Below are 26324 nucleotides of genomic sequence, written 5' to 3' on the forward strand. Positions count from 1 at the left end.
GATACTCTTCAAATTCTAATGATTTGATTATGTATATATACCCCTGATTTCTATCCTGATTATATTGAGGATAATACATCTTAGACACGCTTCTTCTCTCATTGATGTTTTAACATAGAATTCTCCACTATTTAAAAGGCTTTCCCAATTAATATTTGGCTAATTGAAGTCACATAATATAAAAAATACACCCATAAACTTGCTTTTTTGATATTCTCAAAGAGCTGCATATTGACACCATTTTCTCTCTCTCAATATTTGACGCACTCCCAATGCTGGGCCTCTGCCTAGTTAAATCCTCTTATTCTCATGACGAGGCTCCTCTCCTTTTCAAACTACTCATCACCATCTTTTCAGGTTTGCCTCTTTAAATTATGTGTTTTTCTTCTATACTCTTTGCCTTCTCCAGGATTTAGCCAGCATTATGCTACTGAAATATCATATTTTTGTGAGGACCTCTAGCTGAAAAGCAAGCAATTAGCAGATTATTACTTATTTTATTTGGCTTTTTGCTTGTAAGCTGTTACTTCAGATTTACCTTTTTTATTTCTATTAATGTTTTCTGCAATGTTTCAACCTGGACAGTCCCAAACTTTAAACCGTCCTCTACTGCCCCAGTCATACTCCTCCCCAATGCATCAGTGCCTTTCCAGTCCAAATGCAGATTGTCCCAGCAGTACAGGTCCCATGTATTTCAAAAGGTGCCTCAATCTCCTATAAACCTGAACTCCTCTAACTTACACATGTTAAACTTTCTGATCTTCTCAGTTGTAGCTAAACTTCCCTGGGATTTTGCCCTGACACAAACAATGACAACTAGATCCATCTCAGTTTTGGAATGTTTGCTACATCTGAAACCTGGAAGAACACTGGAAAGGTTGCCACCAAGATGGTTTAGGCCAGAGAACATTCCCAGAGGAGACCTCATGGAGGGTGGAATTTATATTGGCAGATGGGGAACATTTCTTCATTCAAGTTAGGAAATGTGTGAGAATGGTGAAGGCTATATTATGGTTGCATGCCTGACCTGGTGATATAAAGGGTGGTAATAGCCTAGCATAAATGTTGTAGGCCATCATGCAACAGCTGGGTCCATACGCCCAGCAAGAATAAGCAGGCAGCCGTGTTTTGGAGGCCTGTCTGTTTAAATGGTACTTAAGACTCAAGGTTGCATATACAGTGTAGTGAGCAGAAGGCTTTCTCATCTGAGTGACAAACAGAGTTTTTTATCCTCTTTTTGCTACCACTACCTGGCTTGGAGATGTTCTGTGAGAGTTCTGAGTTTCCTCCCTTCTCTTTCTTTGGTACCCTTGTAACAATCATGTCTGGAGCATCATTCACAGAGACAGTCTAAACACTTTGCTGACATGGCAGCCCCAACCCCACCAGCTTTGGTATTCGGAGGGTATTTCTGTCTGCCAGCATTGTTTTCTTTTCTCCCAGAGGTACTTGATGGGTCTTTCCTATGTAAGTTTTCACCTGTTTGTGCCCTCTCTTCCTTTGGCATTCTCTAGCATGAGTTCCTTCCATAGCAACAGCTTATGGCACTTCGAGAAAGGTACTGTTATCATACTCATGTTTACTTCTCTTGCTTAATTCTTTTTAAAGCCTTCAGCCCCACCAGAAGAAAGCAATTAAATGAGTAAGAAAGTCTGTGATGCATTCCTTCTCACTTCTGACTGTGAAGTCATTCCTGTTTTCTCTAAGGATTGCTGAGGTATCTGTGACAGCATCCAACCCAATTGAAGGTGCCGGGCAATCGCAGGTTTCAGTAACTTTCATTGCCAAACGTACTCTGTCAAGGTTAGTATAGAGTCACTGATTAACCTAACCGCTACATATTTAGGTCTGTGTGGGGAGAGCCTCACAAAGGCATGGGGAAAACATGCAAATCCTTTAAAGGAAGTAATTTGAACCCCAGCTGCCCCTTCTGTAAGGCACCAGTGCTAGACATTTCCCAATTATGGCACTGTACCAAAAGTCCTGTGCCTGTTTATCTTGGATTCAAAATGAGCACTGTTGATATAAATTGATGCAAATTTTGGATGAGTGAATACAGCATGCCTTTGTAAATGTATGTAGATTAGGTATTGTTTCATATTATCTCTGCTCTGTTAGATGGAATTATCATTGCATACCATTATTATGATGATGATGATTAAAGTTAAAATATGGTTCACAATCAGATGAAAATTTAAACACAATGACTAATAGTTGGGTCGGTGTTGCATGACTGTTAGTTTCATTTGAAATTCTGAGGATTATTCAGTTGTTGCAGTAGGGAACTTGAGGTCACTGTCCTTGTTCATAATATGCTGTAGCTGACAAGACTTACACCTAAACTTGATGTGCTTTACTTCAGAAAGGCTTTATCCAGCTTCAGCTGTGTTCTCAGGTTCATAGCACTTTGATTGAAATTATGACATCTTCACAGGTGGCGCAGTGGTAGTGCTGCTGCTTTGCAGTAAGGAGACTGTGGAAGATTGTGGGTTCGCTTCCCGGTTCCTCCCTGTGTGGATAGCGCTTTGAGTACTGAGAAAAGCGCTATATAAAATGTAATGAATTATTATTATTATTATTATTATTATTGTGTTATCAAGCACCACTTATTGAATTCCAACAGAAGTAGGCTGGATAATACTGTATGTTTTACTTGTCTTTTTCTTGGCAGTGCTGTCTCATAGCTCTAGAATTCCAAATTCAAATCTCCGCCTGTGCACTTGTTATATACTATGGCTTTCCTCTCATAACCACAGAGACATATAGGTTGTAAATAAATAGGCAGGCCAGTGATGTAGGCTTTAGCGCCCACAGCTCTAAACCAAGGTAAGCCGTTTCATTATTGATTAAATTGATGGTAAATGTATTTTTGAACTGTAGATTTAACAGGAATGTTGTTTACTTTAGGAAGGGTTTCATATTCCATACTATTAGTCTTATTTATTCTTTTATGTGAGGATATAGCGGGTTGGATGATGGATGGATGGATGGATGTTTCCTTTGTACTACTAGTAGATCTTCACCAATACATTGCTATCATATAAGTACAGAATTTCTCATTTTTTGGTTACTAGATAGGTGCAACTGAGATTTTCCTTGTTGGCTTTGAGATATTCAACATAAAATGTGCAACTGATGTTAAAAATGTTATTTTCAGTGTCGGGTAACCAGTCCAGGATAATTCAGGTACTCTTCACAATTCTGTCTTTTAAGGGATTTTAAATGATTTCACTTTTTTAGAATGTGATCCATCTTGTTAAATTTGAAAGTGAAGTTGAATGAATTTCTCTGCAGAATTGTCCTGACCTTTAACAGAGGCAGCAAGTTGGCCGGAATGGTGTTCATCTGTTATACAGACTGAAGTGGATGTCTTGGTGTTTAGCATCACCTGTTAAGATGGATATATGCTGTAACTTCAGTACATTTCTAAGAGAGAGAGAGAGAGAGATTTGTTTAGATGACCTGGGGAGGCTAGGGAGTCATGCATGCACCGTATCACTTTTTAATGATGTTTCTTTTCGAGTCGTGCTTTCTCATTTTTAGAAGCAATAACCCTTTCATGCCAAACTCCTGAGGAGACGGGCACAGGGGCCAATGTTGTGCAGCTGACATTACCAGCGATGTTCTCATTAGCACAGAGTTTATTCTGAATAGTGACGAGTCTTTAACTGTATTCATATTGGCTTGTGCAATGGCATTTGTTTTGCTTTATTTCTTTCAACAATCTTGGTACATTCCATCTATTTTTCTCTCTGTCACACGGCTGCGGTCCTTTTCCTTTTCCTTTATGCTTTTTACAAATCTGCGAACCTCTTGGGGGGGAACAGAGAGCTCTCTGTGTGTGGGGGGAGGGTGCTGAGCCAGGAAGCAGTAAACTCGTGCAACTGCTCATTAGCACTGACCACTCCGCTCCTCTGGACGTGCTTAGCTTTACTCAACTCTGTTCCCTTGTGTGTCGATGCAAAAAGTGTGTAGCCTGCTGTATCTTCTGTTTTACAGGTCGTCTGTCAGAAAGGGTGATATCCAGAGTTGTATCAATGTGTAGTACATCTGAATGGAAGTATGCTTTGTGTGCCGTCACATATACATTGATGGATTTATAAATTTGATTTCTATTATTCAAGGCTTAAAAACAGTTCTCTAGTGAAATTCCATTTTTACTTAGTGACTGTGACATAACTATGAATTACAGTGCCTACAAAGGACTTTGTGAAAATTGACACTTTTATGTTTTTGAAGGAATTTTGAGCTCCTATACAACTACTTAAATGTGTTTGTTTGTAAAACCATTTTTGGTGAATAAGGGTTTAAAGTGGGCAGCATTTTGTTACAGAAGTTAGTGCTGCTGCCTCACATCTCTAGGGGGATGGCCTGGCCACTTTTTATGTGAAAACTCTGTGTTGCACCCATGTTTATGTGGGTTTACCTCCGTTTCCTCCCTGTACTGGAAAATACTGATTTCTGGTTGTGTTCTACAAAAGGTTATCCCCTTTACAGCTGTTTTACCTTATCCTGCTTTCAGTAGTTCTTCTCTTAGCAAACAGTCATGTGTTTTCATTTTCACTGATGCTGCCTCAACAAGGACAGCAGGGTGGTCAACTCCGCTGCCTCAAAGCTTCAGAACACTGGGTTCAAATCCTAGGCCTGAATGGGCGTCAGTCCCTGCTGTGTTGGCCATATAAACCCAGAGGAGATGTACTGGAGTGTGTTTTGTACTGAGATGTTTAGACCTGAAGTGGTCCTTGAAGACATCTGTATTTGCCTAATTAAACAACATGAAAAATATTTCCATATCTATAGCATGTATATTTTTGCAGTCCGTCCATTTGTATGCAATCCATTATTGAAAGACTTCACCACAGCCAGGAAAGTATTTGCTCTAGTATTTATATTTAGCGTTCCCAGTAGAAGGAGCAAGATGCTCTGCTGGTGGCCAATTTCTCATTAACAAATGCCCTATCATCAATTTGCAAAATAGAGTTGATTGTTTGGAAAGTAAACAGTAAAGACAGTTGGGAAGGTCATTGGGACTTTTCATCCTTAATGTGAATGAATATCGCCAAACATGGTTGTCAACATAAACATAAACCAGTAAGGGAGATTTATGTGATGTGTTGGGGTTAATCATGGCTGTAAACTCCCATTGTTCGTTTTTGGCCAGCATCAGCCCCAAGCGTGGTGGAATACACATGACAGATCGCACCTGCAATTGATACAATAAAGATCTAGTAAATATGGGTACATATGTAAAAGCTTCAAAAGGTAATAACCAACAAAAACAAGCTATTAACAAGGAATCTTAGTGGTAGTCTGTTATTATGTCGCAAATGTCACTATTAGATATTGATCAGAAAGAACAAGAACCTGCCCAGGTTACACAACAAACTCCCAAGAGTCACCGCAGAGAGCGTGCAAGTTGTGCAAGTGGCTTGACAGGGATCCCCTTACAGAAGCGCTGAAACCTGAAAAGCCGCTCAATCGGGATTCTCACTCTTGCCCATTATACACCTTGCAGTCTCTGATTTGTTTGCTTTTTTGGGTTTCTTTTTACGTCACATGTTTCACAATGTTCATTTTGCAGTCAAATTAAAATGAGATGTTGTAGAACCTGGAACCATAGGTTACAGATCATAAGAAAAATGTTCCACAACAGTATCCATTTACATTAAAAATGCTTTGTGGTGGTGTATCTGATCAAAGGCACTGTATTGGACAATGGAGTTCATGTGCACGATATGTGAACGTGGCCCCATGTTTAGAGTACAACCTTTAGCCATAAGTTCTCACATAATAGTGCTTCTTTTGTTTTGCCACATGAACTGTAAATGTTTCCAAGTTACTCACTGTAATTTCCATGCAGCTGACAGGCAGACGGTGCCAATTTTATGTGGTCAATGAGGCAGCAGAGAAAAACACCTGGATAAGAAAATATAGATGGAGCTCTGTGTACTTTTAAATGCATTTAAAATGTTCTTGTAATGATCCAACAGCATGTCAATGTTAAAAATAAAAAGACTGAAGATATAAAAAGGAGCTGGGTGGTAAAAAGGAAAGCAACAATGTCATAAGGGAAGCCGAACTGAAAACATGGTTACTTTCCTTGAACTTATGTTTGTGTGCAGTCCTCTGACGTGTTTTTAGTTGTCCGCAGAAGGCACAAAAACCACACTAATTTTATATTTCTCCTTGCCATCAATGTATTACGTTCATTTTATTTTTATGCCTTCCTTATTTAAGGAATATAAAATGTATGCCTTAAAGAATAAACGTTCAGTTATCTAATTACTGTAGACACTGATGTCTGCTGTGTTTTGATTCAGTTTGGCTGTTATTAAGGGTGAGAATATCAAAGCTTAGAGACGGCTGCTTAAAACAGCACTTCCATTGTGGTGTTATAAAACAAGAACAAATATGGAATTCAGGCCTGCTGAGGCAGGAGCACATTACCCTTGTTGTCAAGAAGTGAAACTGAAAAAAGGAACTGGGAATCGGCTGATGTCGTTTGTTTACAGGGAGCTAACAAAATGACTCTTTTTAAATCATTACTTGAACATTTTCAGAGTTTCCAGGACTGGGGACATTTTTAAATGCTCATGTAGCTGCCATTGTGAATGTGATAGAAGTCCATGGTATTTTTAAAAAGTCATAATTTTTTTTTCTGGACCTGTAAATGTCTATGGGTATTAAATAATTATAAAGGATTAAAGTAATAGTTTATATGATTTAAAAATCATCTTCAGAGTTCGCAACAAGTAAATGCAGGTGATCTCTGAGTGCCACTGAGGTTGGTACATTTTCTTTTGCACTGCCATTTGTTTTCTTTAGCAGTTTGAGACCCTTGAGCTTTTTCATCAGTAAAGTTCGAGCCAATGTAATATACCAAGCAATACTGTATGCGATTCACTTTCTTTATAGAGACCACCATGCTGTATTTATCATGTTCTCTAAACAATCTTTATCACTAATGCTTACTGAGGTGGATCCATTTTTTTATGTTTCTTATATCACCATTGGAAGATCTCTGGAGGTGTATGTGCACTTTTGGCATCCGTAGATTTTATAATTGAATTATAAACCAACAGGATGTTTGAAAGTGTTTAAAAAAAGAAAAAAAGCAACAAGATAATACATGTGTAGTTTTGTATTTTCTCCTTCACTTCCATGCTATTGGTCCAAGGCCGCATAATGCAATTAGGGGTCATGGGAAGACCCAAGCCCATCCTCGCAGTTTCTGCCCCAAAGCAGAAACTAACCATGTCCAAAGCAACAGTCCAGCTGAGGTCCCCGTCTTTTCATAGGAAAATGTATAGATTTTTCCAGTAATATATAGTGTTTGACACCTAAGGCAGTTGTTCTCAACCTTTCTGGTGTCATGACCCACTTTTTCTCATGTTATTGCATTTGTGACCCACTATGGGGATAGGCATCCCCTTTGGTGAATTAAACATGATTGTTGGTGTGTTGTGTTGGTGATTCAAATGCAGTCCTTAGAACGGTTATACGGTCCTCATGGTGAATCAAGTGCCATCTTCAGACCTTATGGTCCCCCTTGGTGAAGCAAACACGTCAGAGCCGGACTGAGGATCTTGCCCCCTTCATGAATTGATAATCAAAGAGGGTTCTGGTGCACTTGTTGGAGTAGCGACTTACCTCGACCCACTACTATCACAAAAGAGCAACTTGTGACCCATCAGTTGGTTGAGAAACACTGCTCTAAGGGATGCATTCTGTTACACAATATTGCATCTACAAGAAAGTGGCAGAAGCTTTGGCAGTGGAACAATCTGCTTTAAAAAAAAAAAGTTACACTTTTATAATTTGCCTGCAGTGTGTAGAACAATTGGATAATGATTTATTAATTTCCCATACTGTCACTGCTTATTTTAACTGTTTGTAAGTGGGATGACAAGTCGATGCAGTGTTTAGCACACCTGCCTTCCAGTTTGTTTCCAAGCTCAGGTTTTCTTCTTGTTCTACTCTCTCATCCTAACGAATTCAATGCTATGTTGAGGCAGCTCAGCATGGGTCTGTCGTGCATTGCTTCTTAACTATGATGTACTGGCATTCCCACTTGTATAGTTTCTAGCCTTGGACCTCATACTCCTTTGGGTATTTATAGTGTCCTACTAAGCACTGAAGGCAGCCCCAGGCTGTATATATCCAGAAACACAAAGGGGCAATTTGAAGGGTTACAAGCATGTGCAAAAGCAATGTTTCAGTTAATGTCAGCTGTCACACCGTGGATGAAAGAGTGGTTTATTTGTCTAGGCCTTGATGGTAAATCCGTTACTGGTCTTAGCTTCATGAAACAACTTGCAGATGACCCAGAATGCAGGTGTGCTGTGCTGCAAAATAAACTGCGTTATAGACCTTCTTTCACAAGTTGCATGCTCAGATCACCACTGTTATGTTTACATGTGGGTTTCAGGGTGTCCTCCAATACTTAGCTACTCCTCCATGTCCTTCCTTAGTCTCATCCACAGTTGCTCAAGTAAGGTCCCTTCTAGGATGTGTAAGCTGGTTAGAACTCAGGAACACCAGAAATTGGCTGAAGAGTGGAAACACGTACTGTCCAACAAGGGAGTATGAAAAGACATTTAAATAGAATCTAAATTCTTTTTATTTTGCCTATTGCAATCCCCAAGCCATAACAAAGTTAAATAGGAACTTGCCAGTTAGAGTCGCTTCATTTAACCTGTTGAACTGAATGCTCATGAATGGCCCTAGAGAAGAGTTCAATGAAGTGCCTTTCACCAAAATCATTTTTAGGATAATTTTAGACCTGACATAGTTTAATCTGTTTGCCTACAAGCAGGATTTGAAAAGCCAATGAACAATATGACCCATGTGCAAAACAAATAGATTCTAATGCATATTTCTGAGTTTCGGCTTGTGAAGATCTCCAACAGCACCTCAGGACTTACCTCAGGGTAAATATTTCCTGTTTGGAGTGCTGCCTTTTTAAAGTAGTAATCTCTGTGTCCATAGATACAATCAAGGAGAACCAACGTAAGAAGCACATAATCAAGTGAAATTAAGGAAGACGTTCCAGTTACTTGGACTAATTATAATTTGAGAGAAATATCAGCTCCACTCCTCAAAAAGTGTTACTCAGTTCTGTGCAGGCACATATTTATAAAAAATGGAACATTGAGAAAAGACAAAACTGTTGATACAAGTTGTAGCAATAGAGTCCAAATGTAGTGCCTTGCTGCAGGCAAGGACATTCCAGTCATTTTTGGAATACATTTATAAAATGGTACTAATTGTGGAAAATGTGAGGCTGGAGGTGCAGCATCTTTAGCAAATGCCTGAAAAAACAGTGAAATTGGGAACTGCTACTGACTCAAACTACACAGATATCACAAGAAATATGACAAGACTGCAAATAATGGACAGATGTGAACTTTCTTGACAAATGCATTTACCTCTTGTTTTTAGCACAAAGGTAAATATGGATGCTCAAGAATTTACATTTTCCACTGCCCCTTTAATCTGATTATTGACGTATAAAATTCCTTTTTTTTCTTAGTCTTCCATCTCTTCTTTTCTTTGACTTCTATTTCTATGGTACTGTAAATAGGCTACACCATTTGACCAGTTGTGGTTCCTCATTGTTGTACATGGACTCTTTGTAAATAGAGAAGACACCGATGAGCATCATATTTGCATCAGCAAACTTGGCCATTCTTGCTAAATTCATGTGTGAAGTGCAGTCATTTTTATATAACTAATGAAGTGGTGATGCACTTTCTTTGTGGGGAATTCATGTACTTTTTTTGTCTGGATGAGAGGCGATGCCATTTTGCTCTTCTGACACAGTTGAAAATCTGGCAAGTTACAAGGGTGAGTTAAGGACTGGGCCTAGGAAACGAAAGGCTCAACATATACCAGAAGCCTTGGCAATGTCAATGAACTAAGTACTTAATGTATAAACAACCACAAAGCAGGAGTACCTGAGTAATAGCCTCAGTTACCCAAAATTATGGGATTGTGTGTTTTCCAAAACACAGTGCATAATTAACAACTGATTACAGATCAAAATAAAAGTAGGACCTGAAAGTAAAACTGAATTGTACAAGTTTCAAAATCTAAAAAATACCTGACTCACTGGGAAAAAAAATAACATTTTTGGTAAAATTCCCAAGGATACAAAATCATAACATCCTTTTTCCTGTCAGAAAGGAAACACATATAACAGTAATCCACCTATCAATTCATCAGAAAGCTTTAATGATAAGTGTGTTACAAGCAGAGTCAGAGTTGAAATCAGAAATACACCAGGCTGTCCGATATACATGATCAAATGCTAAACTTTTAGTAATTGCTTGTGGCACAAAGTATGGCCTGGCATTTAAGCAAATGTTTAAAGGAAAAAAAAAAAGGCTAGGTACAAATGGTGGGCACCACATTAGTGTGAGAGCCCTGCTTAATTCATCCAAATGCGAGTTAGGGTTGTGCAAAAGAAATTAAGCAGTCTGAAGGTAATGGTGAGTAAATAAATATCAAAAGAAGATTTAAAAACCGTACAGGGAGAGGAAGTAGCCTGTGCCCAGGGTGTCAAAACTCCATATGGTCACCATTCTCATCAAGTCCAGAGTAAATGACTGAGCGCTACTGTTGCAGTTGCTTGTCAGACATATATCTGGAACCTTCTGAGATATTCCATTAGATTGCACAACAGCTTACTGTTTAAACGAAATATCAGCATGAGAACAAGGAAGAGGTCCATTATTGGTAAGGGTTTGGGATGGAACAGGAAACTGGATCTGGAAAGCTCATATAGACATACAGCTTTAAATAAGTGAATGAAAATGCAAAATTGGTAATGCACTTCACAGCTGCTTCTGCTGAACTCAGCATTCCATTATTGTAATTTTTCACTTTTGATATGTTATTTTGATTGTCTGTTGAAGGTTTGAAAATTGTCTGCCTTTAACAAATCCAGTTTGATATTGGTGAAATAATAGAAGGAAGTACTATTAACGATAACTTGACCCCAAATCGTGCCATTGCTTTTTAATGGGTGGAATTGGCCAGTAGAAAGTATGTTGTTAAAGGTATATATTTTTCTTAGGGAAAAACAGAAGGATCAAAAATGAGTACCTGGCATAGTGTTTAGCACTTATGAGCCTAATGTAACAGAGGTGTGTGTGTGTGTGTTTTTTTTTTTCATTCTTTTTTTTAAATAAAATTTTGCTGGATGATCTTCTGAGCCTGCAGCTTTTTTTGTTTGCTTTTTAGATCTTCTCACATTGCTACGTATCTTTTAAGAGAGCATTAGAGTTCCGTTCTGCTTTTCTATTCCTCATGACTGGCTCTACATTTCTGCTCCTATCTGATGTTTCTGTTTAGTTGAAACATTCAGTAGTTATTTCTGCAATAGGATTGCAGTCTTCCTTCTTATGAGCCTGTTGAGTTGAGTTAGTATCCTATTAGCCATTTTTCATGCTCTTAATATTATAATTTAAACGTAATTGATCTTGTCAAAAAAGCACAGTAGTGTATGTTCTATCTCTGTTAACTTAAAATGTCTGTGTCGATGCTGGTCCAGTGTTATAGAGCTGTCATTGAAGACATTCTCACTTTCTCCGCAATAGTCTGGCATGGCAATGCATCTGCTCAGTCCAAGCGTAAACTACAGTATCCTATTTGGGCAGCAGACAAGATTGTAAGACTGAAACTGGACTCCATTGAGGTCATGTAAACATATAAGGTCAGGAAACAAGTGGTAAATATAAGCAATGATTGCACTCACCCGGGCAGCCAAGTGATGTTTTCAATACATACACACATTTATTTGGCAGCAGAACTAAGCAGCAGGTGGATCTAATACAAATGCACGATAAATCCGTTTATGGATAATAATAGATCCAGATCCTGACCAACATAACAGAACAAAGTTTTGTACCTCTATAGGCGAAGCCACCAAAAAAATCTTAGTCCATCCATTTACTGAATTTGTGTGGAAAAAATTAAAAGATCACTGGGATCACGGCAACTGTCGGGGACCACGCTAGTTTTTAATAAATGAGACGGAGAGGTGGGCTTTGATGCCTCTTTGTACCTTTGGTCACACTTTTTTTTTTTCATTAAATATACAGGAACCATTTATTGTGCACCATTAGAATTTCTAACATTTGTTCCCTGAGATTAATTCTTAATCAGACCTCCCTTAAAGGCCTGAAATTAGACGGCTCCACACTATCATATTTTTCTTAATATCTCATGATGTTCATCACATTGCTTTTCTTGTTCTGCTTTTGCCTTCTCCTTTTCATTAGTTTACTGTACAGTCCTGCTTTGATTCTTTGCTGCAGTTCAACAGTTTCTGCATTTTATGCTGCTAATTTGTCATGGAAAAGCTTTGTGAGGACTTGCTTTGACATCATCCACAACTAACAAAAAAGTTTTTTTTTTTTTTTTTTTTTATACTACTGTATTCATAAAACTACTGTTAATGGATTGCTTTTTTGATTTGCTGTGGTACAACTACTTTTTATGCTGATGATCGCTTCTAGTCACTCACACTGATACAGTATAGTGCAGATTTGAGATTCAATAACAAATGTAGTGCCTGACACTTTTGGCCTTGTCTTAGCCCAGTCTTTCTCAAAGTGGGCGATAACGCCCCCTTGTGGGCGCTGGAGGCCTACAGGGGGGCGTTAAAGGGCCCAGCGAAAATTGGGGGGTGTTGAAGCGGTTTACGGGGGCGATGGCTGATTTGTGTTTTTTTTCTAATATTTTAAAATTTAAACTAAAATCAAAACCTACCTACTATACTAAATCGATTATTTCGTTCTTATTCCTGTCCTGTTTGATTGTATAAATATAAATAATTTATCATGGCTTTTGTAGGTAGCCCATGAGCAATCAAGTTTTAACACGTTTTTATTAAACAACGTGATTTGTGCAATCCTGTATCAAGCGGCCGGATCATCGATACTTGTTCTAACTGATTCCGGTCGTTTTTATCGAAAATAAAAAAATATAGAAAATAAAAAACATCGAATTAATCTTAGCCCTAGCCTTAACCCCTAAACCAATTTTTTATTTATACTAAAATTTCGACATTTTTTAATTCGATGTTTTTTATTTTCTATATTTTTTATTTTCGATAAAAATGATGGTTACCGTTCTAACTTGCTCAGTACGATTTCCGTCGAATGAGGTAAACGAGTTTGTGCATGTTTGTCTTATTCCTGTCGGTGCGTGCTGTATTATAATCCTATATAAGAGCGTGTAATATTTCTTTTATTTTCATTAGCGTTTTCGCGCGCAATCGTTAGAAAGTTTTTTAAGCTCGATACTTTACTCACGTATTTGTAAAGACAAAACCATGTCGGAAGCAAAAAAGAAGAGACGGCAATACAGTGTGGAATATATTAAATACGGATTTGTTGAAAATCCCACAAATCCATCTTCGCCTATGTGCCTTCTTTGTCAAAAAACATTTTCGAATGAAGCCTTCTAGGCTACAAGATCATTTGAATAAAATGCATCCAGATAAGAAAGAAAAAAATGTGGCCTATTTTCAAGACCTGGAAAAGAAGTACATAGCTCAGCCAACTGTATCAAAACTTTTTTCAGCGGCTTCTAAGCAAGACGATGACGGACTTCGAGCCTCGTACAATATCTCTTTGTTAATTGCTCAAGCAGGCAAACCACACACTATTGGAGAAGAGTTAATTTTACCGGCAATAAAAGAAGTAATAACTACTGTGCTCCATAAACCAGCGGCAGATATTATTCGAAAAATTCCTTTGATCAATAGTTCTGTGCAAATACGAATTGATGAAATGGCTGAAAATATTGAAGACTCATTGTGCAATCATCTGAAGACTAGTCAATTCTCACTTCAATTGGATGAGTCCACTTTACCAACTAATGAAGCACTATTGTTGTCATACGTGAGGTTTATTAAAGATGAGAAAATATGTCAAGAACTATTATTTGCTAGAAATTTAGAGACAGATACAACCGGAGAAACCATATTTAATACACTGGAAAAGTTTTGTGATGAGAAAGAAATTCCCTTGAAGAATATTATATCAGCTGCTACGGATGGCGCTCCGGCTATGAGAGGGCGTCACAAAGGCTTCATAGCGTACTTAAAAAATAAAATTTCAGATGTGCTCGCTGTTCATTGCGTCATTCATCGACAACATTTGGTTGCGAGAAATTTGAGTGAACGGCTGTTTCAATCACTGCAACATGTCATCAAAGCAGTCAATAAAATCTGAAAGAGCTCTTTAAATGACAGATTATTTAATCAGCTTTGTGTTGTTAATGATGAAGATTTCAACCGATTGCTGTTTTACACAGAAGTGTGTTGGCTATCAAGAGGTACTTGTCTGACTCGATTTTATAATCTGTTTGACTCTATCATAGAGTTCTTGGAAAACAAAGACACAGAATTGCGCAACAACCTCATCACATCAAAGAATGATATTGCGTACTTGACAGACCTGTATAAATTGTTTAATGATATCACTCTCCAACTTCAAGGTGACAACTTGAACTTGATTAAAACAAAAAATATCGTTGCTGCTTTCGTAGCCAAACTGCTCTTACACAAGAAAAACATCGGCAGACGTGAGTTTCACAATTTCCCTAATTTATCAGCAGTACCCTTCATCAACGACGACTTGCTTGTTTACTGCCAACATTTGGAGAACCTCCACAGTGATTTCAAAGAACAGTTCCAGGACATTTTAAAATTGGAAATACCGGACTGGGTGTTGGATCCTTTTTCAAATGTCAACACAGCAGGATCATCCCAGCTTGAGGAAGAACTTATAGAACTGACAACGAACGAGGAAATAAAAATCAAATTCAAAAATGGCTACCAAGAATTTTGGCTACAAAAGCCAATCCCACAATTGTACCCTGGATTGTGGTCGATTGTTCAACGATTTTTGGCAGCATTCCCATCGTCATATTTGTGTGAATATGGATTTAGTGCTGTGGCAACACTGCTAAATAAAAAGAGGAATCGTTTGCATGTTACCGAACGCAGTGACTTACGGCTGTTTGAGTAAATTCGAACCGGATATTAACAAACTTGTTAAAAATCATCAGATTCATCCTTCACATTAGATAAGTTTTACAATTTTAATTGAAATGTTTGTTTTAATTTGAATAAAAGTCTTTTTAAATATTATAAAGTTGTATTTTTATTGCTCCCGTTAGTTAGAAAGTCTCATTTAAAATGTAAGTTTGAACTCAGAAACAGGATAAGACACATATGGCACGCTATAATTAAAGTAATGATTGCGTTTGTGATTTTTAAGATGTGGTAAAGTTAAAAATTTTGGGGGGGGCGCTAGAAAATAATTGATTCTCAAAGTGGGCGGTAGACAAAATAAGTTTGAGAACCTCTGTCTTAGCCTATTAATGTAAACCACATGCTTTAAATAACACTAGAGATAATGGAGACGCTTGTATTCTCACATCATCAACAGTATTAGTATTCATACTGTGCAGAGGAATTGTGTTACGTACGTCTCGTGGGCCAGTTTTACTCAATGTGCTCATGCATCCATTCTTAATTGAAAAATACATATTTTGCTTTAACCATGTCCATTGTGCTGGTGGTCTGGATTAGGTGATAAGTATAATCAGTTGCTTCTTTCCTGAAAAAAGTTTAATTATTCATTTTTTTAAACCTGCTTTATTCAGTACAGAGTGACAGGGATCCATCTATGTGACCAAATACTGTACAGTATATGATAACCAATCCAAGATGGAAAACTAAACCAACACAGTGCACACTCTTGCATATTCCCATTCTTGAGTAATTTAAAGTCGCTGGTGTAATTGATAGCATGTCTTCGAACAGTAGGGAAAAACAGAGTAATTTAAGGAAACCTACAAACATGGAGATAACTTGAAAACTACCATCAGTGTCCAAACTCTCAGATAACACAGATCCCACCGTGCTGCTCTTCTTACAAATGCCACTCTTTGTTTTCTGTACTGGTGGTTCAGTGACTATCTGTACCTCTCTTAACTCTTTCAAGGCAGTTGTTGACAACAGTCAACTTAAAGGGCAGAAGGCGGGTGTCGAAAAAACTTAAAAATGTTGCCAACAATGTATTTAGTTTTATCTATTAGATGGCAACAAAGACCAAACGATCACCTGAATTCTGTACATTTGCAGCATGTTATCGAATTCTGGCAGCTGCTTGCATCAAAAAATATCCCGCTGGGATAGGCTCTAACTTCTCTGTGACCCTGCTCAGTGTAAGCAGGTTTGAAAATTGATGGATTATCTGACAGTGGATTATGTTGTGTCAGATGAGGAGTTTAAACCGTCAAAAAAATTGACAATGAGTGTGCTTTTAAAAAACAGTGTCAGCAGTACAACATGCATTGCAAAACATGTAACAGAGCAGTGCGTGCAGTTGGTTGATTTGAACGGTATCATATGCTTCAGAAATATGAAAAGAAGGCTCAAACATTTGTTTTATGCAGTTTTAATTAATAATAAAAATTGTAACTTTTCCACAAAAATAACTTTTTCTGAAGAATTCAGTTTCTAAAGAGTTACATTGAGGGCTTTTCTCACCTGTGATATCCACTGATTTATTCTACAGTTACAGTAGTTTGGGTGACGGCAATTTTGAAAGCATTAGGGCCCGCTTATATTTGCCTTATTTTCAACAGCGTTGGTCTCATTTTTACCATTTCTTCTCAGTGTATATCGTACTCGCCAGTTTTTCTGCTCATTCTGCATGAGGTAGGCCAACAGATGGATTTGGTCTGGATTTTACTGCTACAGCTGCATATGCTGACATGGGTTGAGGCTAAAGGTGCATCTTTTTTTGTTTATCTATGATTTTTGTCCATTTAATCTGCTGACATATGCCTTGTTTATCAATTTGCATGTCTCCCAAGCTTTTGTACATAGTTTTTCTTGACCTTGTTGGCTGTTGTGTTGTTCTTGATTTGTGTAAACTTTACAAGTTGCTTCATTTTTGCCAGTTTCAGGCTAAAGTTGCAGTTGTATTGTCCATTTCTTTTTCAGCATAATTATTTGTAGTGAATTGCTTTTCTGTCCTGTTTAACAGCATGCTGTTCCGTGTTAATAAAAAAAAAAAGTATTTATTTTTTTAGCTCTTTTTGGGGTTGATCAAAGGAATCAACTGTGTTTTCCCCTTGGGCACGTCAGTAAGAGTGTTTGGATTCTTTGCTTGATGGTCTTCAAGGTCATAACTTATTCCTTATGGAAATCTTTTTATGTTATTTTCCATCTTTTTATTTTTAGCATTTATAGAAACAGTGTCCATTTTTTTATCTGATCATTAAGGACAATTGGACAACTTTTCCACAAGGCAGTGGCTGGATATGGTAGGACTGAGTTGTAATTATTTCCAAATTGAACAAAGGCCAAATGTGGTAAAGTAACTTTACAAATCAACCATTTATTTCTATCATCATTGATGTAGGCAATCTACAGTATAATGTTTGGAATATATTTGCTTTTTGGGATCTTTACAAATTTGTACAATAATGATAATGTTTACATTCTCTGATTTTGACTAATATTTAAAAAAATGCACATACACACCTGTAGAAATCACAAACCAGTTCACCCTGATTCTGTAACTACCTGTATTAGTTATGTTAGTTTGATTTTTGTATTGTTCACATAGCTGTCATTGTTTTAATTTGTCCAAATTTCAATATACTTCATAATAAGAACATCCACAGTGAGTATATGTAACTATTTACTTAGGTCAGAGACCACATTGTTTCTGTCAAAGAACTTCTTTAAGCTTAAGCCATTATCTTCACTTTCAGTGCATATTGCTTGTTTGATTTTCATCTATCCATTCATTTTTCAGCCTGCTCAGATACACTTGAGGGTTATGGGGACCAAAGGCCATCCAAGTCACAGTGAACACTAAGCAGAAATAAACACTGGGCATGATGCCAGTCCATCTAAGAGCACCTGCATGTACCGGGAGGCATTGTAAAGACTCCAGTTAATGTAACACATTTAGGACTTGGATTAGATAAACTTGTTCATCTCTGACTGTGTGCTCAAACGCTGCTCCAACCCATTCACTAAATTTGCTGATGACACCACCGTCGTGGAACTGACCACCAACAATGATGAGACTGCTACCTGCTGAAGTGACAGTGCACAAATTTCACACTTATTTTCAGCAAAATGAAGGGGGGTAGTTATAGACTTCAGAAAGCAGAAAACGGGCCACAGTCCCATCAGCATCACAGAGGATGCTGTTAAGAGTTAAGCCGCTTTAAATTTCTAGAAGTGACCATCACTGATAAACTGAAGTGGGCACAACACATTTCAGCTCTTGTCAAAAATGCTCACCAGCCAGCCCCTCAGTTACCTCAAACATCTAAGGACTGTTGGCATTTCTTCATCTGTCCTCACTGACCTATTTACTGGCTGCATCTATCATTCTTAACATTTACTATTTTAATTCAAGTTTATTAAGTGTTAAAGATGGCCTTATGTAGTCCACATATAGCAGATCTTTTAGATGGCTTTTTTATGTTGTCCATTTTGTTATTAAAGAAATCAACAAATTCATTGGTACTAACTGGAATTGGTCCACACAGCTTTAGGATTTTGTTTGCCAGGTTTGCTGTTATTTTGTACAAAATGTATGGGCTACCGTTATATTCACATATTACTTTTGATTAGTAGTGGAATGCCCATTTACAAATGTTCTAATATTTTATTAATTTTAAAGAATAGTTAGCATTATATGTAAGAAACTTTGTTTTAAGCAATTAACATGAATTTAGCCTTGTCAGCCCACATATTTCTTATGATTTCTAATTTTCTCATAGAAAAATTTTAGTTAAAAAAAAAAGACAGCTAATTAATATACAGATAGTAGTTATTTCTATCTGTGTTAAGTGTTACTATAATAGTTATTTTTATATATGGAAATGTTATTGCCTTTGATACACAAATTAAGGTAGCTGTGGTTAAAACCAGTTTGAATTAACTTTGAGTCACTATTAAAAATCTTGCCAAAATATAGCCATATTGTTGGTTAAATCAACACAATGTAGTCTGTATGCCTAGTTGTAAACACACAGAATCAAAAAACAAGTTTGCATTCAGTTTCAAGTTTAGTTTAGTTGCCTTTTTTCACTGTGGTTTTAAAATGAGCAATTTTAGATGAGCTGTATTTATATCATTATTGGTGAACTGTGTATATATAATGAGTTCTTCAGGCCTTGATATAATGATGTCAAGTGTTTCAAACCTGGTATGTCTTCTTCTGTTTCAGGTTCAACAAACCCTGAAGTAATTCGAATCAGCTCCCTGCGAGATATAACATGTGAGCTTGAGCAGCATTACAGGAAGGGGTTTGTACTTGCTACTCTTCATCCAGTCGTGCTATCTGTAGGTCGAAAGCGACAGCTTCCAGTCAGTCTTCTGTATCGGGCTGTATTGTCACGGCTCCGACCCAGGTAAAGAAACAACTCCATTACATATAATGTGATGCCTTTTAAAAGTGCATTACTGATGTAGTTACTCACTTGCAAACATACTTAAATAACTTCTCATAGCCTGTTTCTGCACCTTGTATGACTGTAGATTGAACATCTCCACATGCTCGTTTTCTGTTTATGTTTGCTCACCCCTAGTTCTTAATGCAAATTAATCAGTGGATGTGTATGCCAGGTACATCTGTGTGTGTGTGTGTGTGTGTGTATACAGTACATATATGTATATTTATATGTATATGTGTATGTGTATGTGTAATATATATAATATAAAATTAAAGTTGACAAACTCATCAACAAAAACTGTTTCCCATTTAGTTAAAAAGAGGAATATGGCAGGATGGTACATCTAGGGCAGTATATATCTGCTAAAAAAAAAGAACATTTTGATATATTGATATTTAGAGGTAAAAAAAAAATCTCCTACAATACAAAAACTAAATGCACCAAAATCTCAAAAATGCTTTGTCAGGTTTGATTGAAATTTGGTGTAATCTATATATATATAAAATCCCTATGTGCGTCCAGGTGTCCGTGTGTGGGTGTCTTCTGGTGAAGTGCGCATGCGCGGGGCACGATGTGATGCACGATATTACTGTCAGAGAAAGTTACAGGCGTTTTACAGAAATACAAACCAGTATTACTGCGAGAGGAAATTAAAGGTACACAATACAGTGACGCATATTACAGCCACATACAAGCCAGTATTACTGTCAGAGGAGATTAAAGGCATATTACCGACACGCACGCCTGTATTACCGCCAGAGAAAATTAAAGGTATATTACGGACGTACAAGACGGTATCCTTCAATAAGGGCGCGCACAAAAAGGCGAGCCTCAAAAGGACGACCTTAATTGGGCACAGCGAATAAAGGTGCGCGTAAATAAAGATCTGCACCTGTTGCTCTTCACATATTCCAGAGCCATTTGAACTAAATTATCTACGCGCCCTTATTGAATAGAGCCGTACAAGACAGTATTACTGTCACAGAAAATTAAAGACACACAATACACGGCAGCAGCCCATGAAGAACGGTCAGCTCAGCAAGTAAATATCAACAAAAGAAAGGCTGAGAGAAAGAAAAATACGACCAACAAAAAGAATGAGGTCAGAGTCCCTTGCCATTTAATATAGACTGTTCCTACTAATGTTTACGCACTACTGTTCTAGCGCCCGTTATTGTAACGGGCTAAATGACTAGTTTGTAGATAAAGGAAAGTTAACTGACAAATGCTTTTTTATTGGCCCTTAATACTGTACTGAGTACACTATGCTAACGTGCCACACAGAGCTGACAGAAGACTGAAGAGAAACAGTAGCAGCCACTCAATGGCCTGTTTGAAGTGTGCCAGTGCAAATGAGGACCACTAGCGGATGAGCGGTGTAGATAAACGGCACCACTGACTAATAGGGTGGACTGATGAGAGAAGAAGTAGAGGTGTTTTAGCCAAGAAAAAAACAGGATATTGAGCTGTGAATTGGAAAGAATAAAGAAAGAATCTCCATACAAAACTCCTGTTTCAAATTGTGTATTGGTTTTGGTCCATTAAAATGAATCCATTTTGATTTGATATTGTACCAATTCCACACCTTGTAATACGTGTAAAGGCAGATGGAGATTATTTTATTGTCTATCACTGTATGAGTACGTTACAAATGTATTACGTTTGGAAATTCGGCATAAGATTGTAGGGAGACAGTGGGTGCTATACAAAGCTTTCTCAAATACCAGAAATGGTGACAATTGTGATGAACTCATATATGAATGATATGCGTAATCCCTCAGTCTACGCAACCACTTGGAAATTGTTACCAACTTCAGGCATTTTTACAAGAGTATTTGATATTTACAGAAATGGGGTATTATTGGCTAAATTTAGGTAAACAGTCTGTTAAAAGATTGCACTTAACAAAAACCTTATGCAGAGGTCATTTTGACATTTATGAACCTATTACAACTATTGATCTTGCTAAAACTTAATATTGTTTACGCCAAACATCACAAGCAATTACCTTGTCTTGCTTATCTGATGTGACCAAATTATCTCAAAACTATACTAATAAAACATACTGTAAAAATGTAAGTGCCATACTAGATTTACATTCAATATCAGAAGCAACTGAGTTGTAGTTGCTACATATACACAAAAAATCCAAAAGTGAACAACCTTGCAGTTGTTAAATAAATGCATAAGCATCCCACGATTGACAGGGATGCTGGTAGTAAATATACCACCTCAAAACATACTGACAGGAACACGGAAACTTCTGTTTGACATGCAGATCAAAAAAAGATATTTGCCATGGCTGAAATATTGCAATGATGGGTTTAATTATAACTCATGCATTAATTATGAATCTAATAAAGACATTTTTATTGGGTCCATTAAAATTAAATGTCCTCACTGTTGTGCTTTGAAATGAACTGATGAACCCCTTGGAATATGTCACAAAAGTGGAAAAATCTAATTTTCGCCATGGCCTATTAAAACATTTTCTCAGTGCTATAAGAAAATATAATTGCGTGTTTCAAATGGCATCATTTGGTGCAAAAAGAATAACTGAAGATTGTTTTATGCCAAATTATAAAGTGCAAGGATGGGTGTATCACCATTGCAATAGGACATTTCCTGGGTGAAGCCGGGTAACACAGCTAGTACATTACTAAAAATAAGACTTGCTTCCTACCACACAATGTGCGATGCAGTGTAAATCTTCATGTCAGTTTTGCTTTTTATGCTATAATAAATTATTTAAGCCTCTGCAAACTCCTTTTGAGTTGGAAAAGACCGACTGAGGCACCACTTCTGTCGTTTTGGAAGAAAAAGTTAAAATATTCAAGTCAAACTGTACAAGTTAAAAACAAGCAGCTGTGATATCATAGACTTTACGTTAAAGGGCATACTGAAAGTGTACCAAGCTTACAGTATACCAAAGTTCATCACACTGAGTACAATAGTTGTACAGTAGACCTGGGCTGTTTATGCTCTTTTATTCTGTCTGAATGTGAATGGTAGACATGGGAATGTCTCCCTATAAGGCTGGTCATTCTTTTGTTATTTCCAGCAGAAAGCAGCATGGAAGAAGTTGTTGTTCCACAAGTTACTTTTATAAATACTATGGCAAGCTTGACAGAATACAGCAAAGAGAAAAAATAGAAACTTTTAGGTTTAAGTACCCTAAGTTCTTGTCAATAAGCCGCGGCTTATCTAAGGAAAAAAGTTGTGAAAATGAAAAAATAGAATATCGGCTTATACATAAGTCCGGCTTATACATCCATCGCGGGGGTTGCGTTCCAGAGCCACCCGCGAAATAAGAATATCCGCGAAGTAGAAACCATATGTTTATATGGTTATTTTTATATTGTCATGCTTGGGTCACAGATTTGCGCAGAAACACAGGAGGTTGTAGAGAGACAGGAACGTTATTCAAACACTGCAAACAAACATTTGTCTCGTTTTCAAAAGTTTAAACTGTGCTCCATGACAAGACAGAGATGACAGTTCTGTCTCACAATTAAAAGAATGCAAACATATCTTCCTTTTCAAAGGAGTGCAAAGCAAGCAGTCAAAAAAAAAATCAATAGGGTTTTTTGGCTTTTAAGTATGCGAAGCACCGCCGGTACAAAGCTGTTGAAGGCGGCAGCTCACACCCCCTCTGTCAGGAGCAGGAAGAGAGAGGAAGAGAGAGATAGAGAGAGATAGAGAGAGACAGATAAAAAAAATCAATACGTGCCCTTTCAGCTTTTAAGTATGCGAAGCTCCGTGCAGCATTTCTTTCAGGAAGCAGCTGCACACAGCCCCCCTGCTCACACCCCCCTACGTCAGCGCAAGAGAGAGAGAGAGAGAGAGAGAGAAAGTAAGCCGGGTAGCTTCTCAGCCATCTGCCAATAGCGTCCCTTGTATGAAATCAACTGGGCAAACCAACTGAGGAAGCATGTACCAGAAATTAAAAGACCCATTGTCCGCAGAAATCCGCGATATATATTTAAATATGCTTACATATAAAATCACAATTTAAATGACCGCTACGCGCTCGTGTTGACTCGGCGACGCCCAGAGCAGAAAGAACGCGCTCCGGCCGCTCCAACCGCGCCATGCGGGGAGTGAGAGAGACGGCAATATCTCACACTCTCTCCCCCCTTAAAGAAATTAAATGGGCGCGAGTGAGACCACTGACCTCCCTCCCTTCTATTAGTTATAGGTTATAGTACGTTCGGCTTATCCATGAGTCTGGCTTATCTATGATACGATTTTATTTTAAAAATTCATATGATTTTTGGTATCCGGCTAATACATGAGTCCGGCTTATAGACAAGAACTTAGGGTAAGTTTAAAAGTGCAGTTCTAAACATAGAAAATCTGTTTATTATAGAAACAGATTCTGATGAAGAGCTAGGAAGGAAAGAAAAGTTAGGTGTGGTAATACTAGTGACATATTAATTATTAAAACAGAAACATGTTTAATCCCACTGCCTTTATTCTTTTTTTTTTTATTTTAATACTTCTTGTTTGAAGCACTTTGATTGCAGTGATTAGTGAAGATGGCTGATAAGCCACTACACCTGTCAGACCATTACTGGTTCAGCTGTTTGATTTTACTGTGTGATATCATCTGCTGTTAAATTCTGGTCTGTACTTGTAAAATTTAGATTTTTATACTGTATTGAGGATTTGTTCTGTTCTGTGTATTGTATTGTACTGACCCCCTTCTTTTTGACACCCACTGCACGCCCAACCTACCTGGAAAGGGGTCTCTTTTTGAACTGCCTTTCCCAAGGTTTCTTCCATTTTTTTCCCTACAAGGGTGTTTTTGGGAGTTTTCTTCTTGGAGAGTCAAGGCTGGGGGCTGTCAAGAGACATCCATCCATCCATTTTCCAACCCGCTGAATCCGAACACAGGGTCACGGGGGTCTGCTGGAGCCAATCCCAGCCAACACAGGGCACAAGGCAGGGACCAATCCCGGACAGGGTGCCAACCCACCGCAGGACACACACAAACACACCCACACACCAAGCACACACTAGGGCCAATTTAGAATCGCCAATCCACCTAACTAGCATGTCTTTGGACTGTGGGAGGAAACCGGAGCGCCCGGAGGAAACCCACGCAGACACGGGGAGAACATGCAAACTCCACGCAGGAAGGACCCGGGAAGCGAACCCAGGTACCCAGGTCTCCCAACTGCAAGGCAGCAGCGCTACCCACTGCGCCACCGTGCCGCCCCTGTCAAGAGGCACTTCTTGTATTATTTTGGGGTATACAAAAATAAATTGTATTGTATTGCTAGAAGCTCACCCTGTGGAGATGTTCCTCAGCATTAGGGTGATGGAAAAAAAGCAGAACCTACAGAAAAGTGGTGGAACAAAACAAAAACAAACATAAATTGTATTGTATTGTATTTTGAGTATTGGAACTGATTAAGGGCTTTACAGTGGAGTATTAAAACTGGATATCTGGTTTACATTTGAGTGTCAAAAATGATTACATTTCCAGTATTTGAGCTGATCATGGGGGACCCTTTAAAATACTGGATCTGATTATGATGTCGAAGTGTATATCAGAGCATTAGAACTGATTGTGGAGTTTACGGTATTGAAACATAACATTGACAGTTTTTAAAAAGTGTGCAGGAGAAACATTTGAGCATAGCTTTTCAGATGAAGGGGTCATGTGTCAAACATCTTATGTTCTTGGAGTTGAAGGCTTAAAGTTTTTTGTTCATAGGTTTGTGGAGTGGTCATGGTAGGGGACATTCAAAAGCAGCTGCTTGCTTACAGTTCATTATGCTTGGTGTTATCTTTTGAATTGCAACGTGCCGATATGTTTCAAACAAAAGATTTACAACGTCAGGTGTGCACATACTTAGTGCTGTTGCTACATGGAGATTTTTTGGCTGCTTTAAACAGACCGCTACAGTAACAGCTGCTGTTATACTTAAATAACAAGAAACTGAATTTGAAACCAGTCACAACATGCCATCCAGATTGCAGCGTACTTTCTCATGTCCTGTACAGCACCCAGGACCTATGGTAGCAGTACAAGTTGGTTAAAGGCAGCTGCTCTTAACTGGGTTAACCAGACATCTCCAGGAGCTCAGGGGTGCATCCTGTTTTCCCACTGGGGGATTTCCTTAAATTGGAGTGGGGTAACCTAATATGGGAGATAGCACCCAGAAGTGAGTAAGGGGTTTATTCAGAGTGTTCATGTTGAGTCCAGGATTTCAGCAAGGTCAGCTGAGGAGCTGCACTTTAATTGGATACACCTCCAACCCTGTATGCTGGATTTATTCATTTGTTTGTATGTTATTAAACCTGCAGCTTAAAATACAACAAAAAAACATAGACGCAATTAAAACACTAACTCTTTGACTACCTGTAATCTGCTCTGAGTACTCATTGTAGGACTTCTTGTTATAATGTAAATCACCTTTTTGAGTTTGTCTATTTTGACAAATCACACAGAGGGAGTTTTACTTTTCTTTTTTTTTTTACAGTAGATTTCTATTGTACCATTTAAAGAAGTAGCATCGTCTTCTTCTGTTGATATTCCCATTTTTATATGGGATTGATATTTGTTTTGCAGGTTTTCGCATGATTTTTATGGCCGGATTCCTTTCCTGACTCCAACCCTCCCCATTGCCTGATGTCCTTATTTGGCAAATGATTTGTCTAATGTTTTCATTCTTATTGTACTTCACCAGGAAAGCAGTCAAACGGATAAAGGAATGTGTGGCATGTTGGGTACATGCTATAATATTTTAAAAATATGCAGTACCGTGAAAATCAAATCTATATACACACACATCTCTGAATGTATACCA

The 26324-nt window shown here is 38.0% G+C and overlaps 1 protein-coding gene across 1 annotated transcript in view; it reads left to right on the forward strand.

Moving 5' to 3' along the window:
• The window catches only part of rftn2 (raftlin family member 2), an 82456-nt gene that overhangs the window by 15464 nt on the left and 40668 nt on the right, over positions 1-26324 (forward strand). The window contains exon 2 of the mRNA XM_028807643.2: positions 19281-19464. Within this exon, the coding sequence (XP_028663476.1) occupies positions 19281-19464 (184 nt within the window). The remainder of the gene's footprint in view (positions 1-19280; positions 19465-26324) is intronic.

The sequence above is a fragment of the Erpetoichthys calabaricus genome, chromosome 8 (assembly GCF_900747795.2).
Source record: "Erpetoichthys calabaricus chromosome 8, fErpCal1.3, whole genome shotgun sequence".
In the NCBI taxonomy this organism is placed as follows: Eukaryota; Metazoa; Chordata; class Cladistia; order Polypteriformes; family Polypteridae; genus Erpetoichthys; species Erpetoichthys calabaricus.